The 7324-nt window shown below is 34.4% G+C and overlaps 1 protein-coding gene across 2 annotated transcripts in view; it reads left to right on the top strand.

Moving 5' to 3' along the window:
• The window catches only part of LOC107271616 (angiopoietin-2), a 51553-nt gene extending 45413 nt beyond the window's left edge, over positions 1-6140 (top strand). For both annotated transcript variants that reach the window (XM_025088841.1, XM_015747822.2), the window contains exons 8-11: positions 1304-1491; positions 3592-3735; positions 3814-3938; positions 4051-6140. In XM_025088841.1, the coding sequence (XP_024944609.1) occupies positions 1304-1491; positions 3592-3735; positions 3814-3938; positions 4051-4142 (549 nt within the window). In that variant the 3' untranslated portion in view covers positions 4143-6140. The remainder of the gene's footprint in view (positions 1-1303; positions 1492-3591; positions 3736-3813; positions 3939-4050) is intronic.
• Positions 6141-7324: the final 1184 nt, after the last annotated feature.

The following is a 7324-nucleotide window of genomic DNA, read 5'->3' as shown; positions in this document are numbered from 1 at the left end:
TTTTCGTTTTTTTTTTTTTTTTTTTTTTTTTTAAATAACCCACGTGAAACTTTCTTCAGTTTCTTACAGAAAGTTTTAACGCAAAGTTCAGGCAGGTCCATTCTTCTAATGCGTCGCACGTGACAGGTGTATCAAATCGTGACAACTCGCGTTATCTGACGTACGTATCGACTCGTAAGATTTGATTATTGCGAAATCGCCATATATCCTTACTACTGCTCGCAACGTAGTTACGTATTTTTTTGGAAATTTTTTTACTCCAGGCACTTGGATATGCAATTACAAGAACCCATATATACAGTAATAGAAAATTAATTTACAAACAGGTACCGACTGTCCAACTGCAAAGAATGGTGAGACCAATACGTACACATTGAAAAACCTTGGGGCCTCTTTTCATGGAACTGTCAGTGATATCGCGATTGTGCACACTGGAGGTCGCCAATGACTTGACAGACATTAAAACGATGACTTGTAAACCGCCCAAGAAACGTCCCACTTGTCCTCACCAGTTTCTGCTCAGCGATTGGTACACCTGTTTCAATGATTTACACGTGACAGACTACCGATGATGATTAATCAATTATTTAATTGGACATTTTAATTATTTAAAGATAATATATAATTATATACGAATATACAGTAATGCAGGAGAGTTTACGAAAAAATTATATCTCAAATTCGAACTTTTATTTTTCTCTCGTACGAATTATGCATTTTCAACAAAGCGACCTAAATGCATTTGGCTACCAAAATGGTCGATTGTAAATAATATTTGGATCCGATCAAATGGAATTATTATCGCGAAATTTCGAACTGTATCAAATCATCGATCGTGGCTCGTGCACAATTAAAATCTTGCGTAATATTTTTTTTTTACTAGATCTTGACGCAACAATGAAACAAAATAATATATATATATTTTTTTATGTATTCATACTTTATGCTCTCTATTTCAATAACGTAATGCTCAATGATCTGTATCCACAGTGAAAATAATAATAATCATCCGATAAGAATAACAGACCTATAAGATCAGATCGATTTCTAAGTGTTGTTATTAATTATCCATCGATCGAAAGTCACTTCAAAACACTTTGGGTTCATGGTCAAGTATCAGTGAAAGGATTTTGATATTTTCTTAAGACAAATCATGGAGCTCGCGTGTCGAGATTATCGTATCCGCGTTTGGTCGTCGTTTGCGGAAGGTTGTAGGAAATTGAAAGATAAGAAAAAGAAAAAAAAAAAAAAAAATGATAACATCGTTCGAATATTGATTATGAAAAATTTTTATCGATTTCAGGTAATTCAAAGGAGAGACGATTTTGGGGAACCACGTGAGAATTTCAATAGGGACTGGGCCGATTACAAAAATGGATTTGGCGATCCCGCTAGGGAATTTTGGCTTGGTAACGAAAATATTTACATGCTTACCAACAACGAGGATTACATGCTGAGAGTCGAATTGGAAGATTTCGAGGGGAACAAGAGGTAAAGAAAAATTTGGATAAAGGAATAATAAGAAAGATTGATTTTTTTTCGAGATATCATCTGGCCTCAGCATCCGTGAGGATCTTGAGAAATTTTTGATCTTTTAAAATTATAGTCATACCGATTTATGGTTAACGACTGGAATTATCATGGTCGATTAACTATCGCTTTCGATAGTGAATTCATTACGGCATTCTTCTTGGACTTGGCAAGACCTCCAAACTTCTTTTACCGATCTTCACCGGATGGATTTCTCGGTTTACTTTCCTGTAACCTAGAATAGCAATCGATCTAAATGATCGGGCGTGCAAAACACATAATAACGGTTGACTGACTATTTACAGTATTTCAGATCGATAATGTAAATTGTACAGAAGTCTTGACTAGGACTGTACACTTTATAGATCTTAATTCGTATAGATATGTGAAACGAGTATACAAGAAATCAGTGAAATTGAACATATCAGTTATATCGGATGAATATATTAGGTAAAGATACACAAATATATCTTTGCATATTTTATTTTTGAAACAAATATAATTTAAATTACAAAAAATCCAAGTGAAAAATATATCAGATATATTACATATAAATGTAATGTAAAAAGTACAAAAATCTTAACTCGATCTTCGAGTCATAAATAATAATATCTTCTTACAAAGTCGTACAGTAGATACAGAATGTAATCGGTCAGACTTGTTCACGTCGCTGAAAAGATTTTACTTAAAGGTTGGCTGCACAGTCTCTGCTGTAGAGTTAAATATCGTTAGCACATATTCGCATAAAAGGAGCATCTTCCTTTCTATGGGATTTATTACTGCATAAGCTGTACCGAACACATGCGCCTTCACTAACCTCGAAACGTGCTGGAGTCTAACGATACATCAGAAACCGGCCGATTCGTTTGATTACGAAACTGGTACATATGGCGTTTGGCCATAGGTGCCAGTTAATATGGCGAAAGGTCGTTGAAATTAGCAGCCACTCGCCGTTCGGAACGATCGGTAATTGTTAACTCGGCATTAGAAACGGTAACAGGTACGATGACGTTTCTCTATTCACTAGGAATAGCATTGTACCACGTGGTTAGAAATTTTCAATAATCGATGCTACGAAATTGGTGACTCGAGGTAACGTAAAAATCTTGATGATAATAAAATCGTGAAAAAAAAAGAAAAAAAAAAGAAGCGACTTTCTCCAAAATAATGGAACTCTTGTTCCTTTTATCAATTCCCGGGTATTGTTCGGTTATCGATTGGAATCAATTATCGATTCGATTATCGATTGTGTCACTTGATGGGAACTGAAAGACCTTTTTATTGCCAAAATATCATTTCGAAATTAATCATTACCTTTTTTACATTCATCGCTCGATCCGAAATGAAGCGGTGATGATGTCTGACGGATCACGTACTATTTTCACTATTATTACCAACCACGTTTTGAATAGCCCGCCATTAGTCATTCGACGTTATCGTTTTTTTTTTATATCGCAAGAATATCCTTGTTGAATTCTTAACAATCGCGCGTTGACTAACGGCAAATGTTCTCACGGACTTCGCACGCATTTTGATTGAAAATGAAAGTGCGTACACTTTGTACGCGCATTTTTAATGTGTTTGCATATGCAGTACGGCGGTATTGATCGACGGGCGTTTGAAATTTATACGTGAAGATTCGAACGGGAATGCAGCGCTAAATGACTTTCCCTATTGCGTTGCTTAGGGTTGATTCACAGTGAAGAGTGATCGATCCGCAAAGCAGCGATTTAAAACGCTTTCCTCAAATTAATTTAGTTAGGTATCGCTTTCGATTGAAATTGGATTTGATTATTATATATAATTGTAATGAGAGAAAGAAGAGAAAGAAAAGTTTAATACGAATTTTCTTAAGAGAAATTTTTTTCCTTTTTTTTTACCAAAGACCTTTAGCCTCACTTTCATGTTATGCAAGTGCACTCGGTGCACTTGATGCAAAGTGCATTGATGGTCTGAATGCTTCCTGTTGATTTTGCTATCACGAGCGAGTCATTAGTTACTGATATGAGGAATTCGAATTTCTTTTTCAAAATAAATTTTTTAATTAAATTTGTTTTTTAGATACGCGCAATACTCGCATTTCAAAATTTACTCCGAGACTGAATACTACAAGTTGGAAATTGATGGATACGAGGGAAATGCTGGAGATTCTCTTAACGATCCTTGGTACGGATCTAATAACAGTCCATTCTCGACTTACAATCGGTAAGATATAATTTTTAAATGGACACAAATATTGGAAATTTTTTTTTTTTTGAATATTTAGAGAATTTATTTCTTTAGTGACAACGACAGATCATCCCTTAACTGCGCGTCGATGCTCAAGGGTGGTTGGTGGTGGAAGTCATGTGGACGTGGCCTTAATGGACTCTATTTGAACGATCCTCAGGATCTTACTGCCAGACAAGGTATAAAAATATTTTCAAAAATTTATTTTTTAAAAATTTTTATGCGCAGTTTATACGTTATTTATTTATCGATTTTCCTTTTTTTTCCTTTTTTCTCGTAAATTATTTTCAGGCATCGTCTGGTTCCGCTGGCGTGGTTGGGATTACACCCTGAAGAAGGCGATCATGATGATAAAACCAAAAGGACCCATGCCGATTGCATAAACAACCCCGTGATTAAATTCCTCGAGCGACTTTATGCCCTTATTAAGGATAAGCTTTTTTTTATTCGGTTAACGCGTTAATCTCGAGGCTGTTGCTCCCGACCTGTTCAGTCGATCGCAGTACCAATAATTGAGAAAATAACCGAAATCAAGTACACGTATGAGTATGGTAACACTTAACCACGCCGTAAATAATGGGCCTGAACCAAATAGGTCTTTTGAAAGCAGCCTTAGGAACCAAAAAAAAAAGAAAAAATCCGTAATAATTATTAGGTAATCGTAGCTCACACGCATAAATGCCAGTGTACGTCGATTAAGTGTGCAAAAGAATAATCGGTAATTTAATGACGATGATAAAGAAAAGAGAAAATCACCAAAAAAAAAGTTACTTCCCAATGTGATTTGACAGTTTCAATTTATGACAGGATCAATAATTGAAATTTATTATTTTATCGTGATAAAGTGCCGCAGCATTCTATTACGTATGTATTTATATTTATCCACCTTGTTCGACGAGATATTTCTCCCTTTTCGATTTAATCGCGTGCATCGCATTGTCAGTCGGATATCGATGTGCAATAAGAAAGTTGGCACGAATTTTTTGGGAAAATTAAATTCTTCCAAAAAGAAGAAACAAACAAATTTTGAATCTACCTGAACCGAATCAACGTGCGGTATGCGATATAAATGTCCGAAATCTATTTAAAACTTTTTAATTAAATTATAAAAAAATGGGATTACTTCTATAACGTTTAGATGAAGGAAGCGTAAGATGTAGGTAACGGAAGGAATTTAAGACTGTATATCTGTTGTTGCGATTTTGTTAGAAATTATTTGCGAATGTCATTTTCGCTCTTCTAACGTCGCACTAGGCTTGACCTGACCGAGCATAAAAATTTGTCATAAAAAAATTGACACTGCCCCATTTTGTCTATTCGAAAATTACACACGTTGTCTCCATATTTAATTGAAGCGGTACCATTGCCTTTGTAAGTCAAAAATAAATATTTTGTTGTGCCTCAAAAAAAAATTTTCCCTGGTACACTTTACTTTATAGAGCACTATAACAATAATGCTAATTATTAGCTCGGTCAGTGAACGGTTAATTAATAATGGACTAAGAGTAGTAGATTAATTGATAAATTGTAGTATCTAGTGAATCGAGGCTATCGGGACTATGATGCAATGTCCGAGTAACTCACAAAACAGATAAACGAGGAATGCCCAAAACGAGCAGTGCGCATGCGCAATTCACTAAATAACATATAACAATCGTTTAAGCGTTCCTTCGATGATTGCACGCAAATATGAAATATATATTTTTGTATTAATTTAAGAGCGCAGTGGGCGTTACGTATATAATTATGTTTACGTCAAAATTTAATTGTCACATCGAATTAAAAGAAAACTCACGAATCACATTTTTTTGTCAAAATAAATATATCAATAGGTTCTCTATCGTCACATTGCGCAACTGCGTACACTTCCGATATAAATATATTAATTATGGCACATCCCCATGTAAAATCTGCAATTTCTAATTCGTGTTGAAATTAATGTAACAGTGATTATTAATTATTATTTTAGATTAAGCGAATGTACGTCGAGCGTGAATCTTCGTTGGTGCGAGGTCCACTGCACATTTGAAAATTTTGCATTTATTTAAACCACTTTTTGTTTCTTCTTCGACTTATTTCGGACGATTAGAAGGAGGAGGGAGATATAGGTGATTTTGGCATTAACATAATATTAATATATGTTTTTTTTCGAAAATTCTAAAACTAAGGCGGAAGCACGAATGAAGATTCGCCAGTGACGTTTCTATCTACGACGACTATCGCCAATACAAGAAAGGCTCACGATTTGACCCACAGGATATAGAATAGTGAATAGAAATATTCATTATAAATGGAATAACTAATTGTAAATAAAACGCACGTAAAAGTATTGTAATAAGTTGTAAAAAGCCCATGAATAAATATATCTTTTGTAAAATAGTCACCTTTTGTAATATCGAGACGATGCTGACGTATTTCGAAATTCATAAAGACAGACTGCATTTTTATTAAAGCTTGTGTAGCAGGGAATTATTACAAATGATGCTTCCAATCTTTGAGCCCTCGTGCTTAGCTATGGTATGTACAGTAGTAGCGAAAAAGTATGAATTATAGGTCAAATGGGAATGGACCACGTGAACTGCGACGTTATCATTTAAGATCTGTAATCAATTTCATCTCACTCAAGAAACATCATATGGTATTGAAGTTCAGACAGACATTATAACACTGTGAACGGTCTTTATTATTAAAGATTTAATAATAATAATAATTATTATTATTACTAAACTTTATTAATTAAAGATTTAATTATTCGAGATTTTTCAAACCAATGAAACGCTAGAAGTCATTTTGAAATATTTGAGGGGAACAAGAAGAACCCTTGTGTTTGTCTTACTTAATCTATTTCTTTAGTCGTTTTGAGAATATTCCTTCGAGTAGTTTTATGGAAAATTGGGGAACGATTTCTCGTTTCATGCCACCTAGCGAGATTTTTCGAGAATTTTCCCAGATACAGCCTCCCAAAGGTGTAATTTTGAGTAGCCTCAAAATTGAAGAATAGCCTGCAAGTTCCGAAAAGTGAAGGGTTATTTTGAAAGTGGCCCTATCGCAATTTAATTTGTACTAGCCTCTTCCATGGACCACTCTAACTTCGTGCCTAGACATCTTTCAAAATATACAGGAAAAAGCTCCAAATCCAGTATGAAAATCTTACCTCGATTTTCGAGTCATCAATAATAATATATCAGTCCTCTTACAAAGTCGTACAGTAGATACAGAAGGTAATCAGTCAGAGTTGTTAACACGCTGTAAAGATTTTATATGAAGGTTGATACACAGTCTCTATGGATGCTGCAGAGTTAAATATCGTTAGCACAAATTCGCATGAAAGGAGCATCTTCCTCTCTATGGGATTTATAGCAGCTGTGTACTATTGATAAAAATTGAATTGAAATTGTAAAATGTCGAGAATAAATTACGCTCAAAGTAAAATATTAATAAATTATGTGTTCGACATATTGAAATAATTAATAAAATCAATAAAATTAGGTAATAACACTTAGAACACAGAAATCCTCTCCAAGAATATTCACAATTACTGAAAGTTGCCGAAAATTGTGTGCGC

This window comes from Cephus cinctus, unplaced genomic scaffold (assembly GCF_000341935.2).
Source record: "Cephus cinctus unplaced genomic scaffold, Ccin1 Ccin1_scaffold1001, whole genome shotgun sequence".
NCBI lineage: Eukaryota > Metazoa > Arthropoda > Insecta > Hymenoptera > Cephidae > Cephus > Cephus cinctus.
Note: the sequence above shows the minus strand (reverse complement) of the source record. Positions and strands in the feature narration are given on the sequence as shown.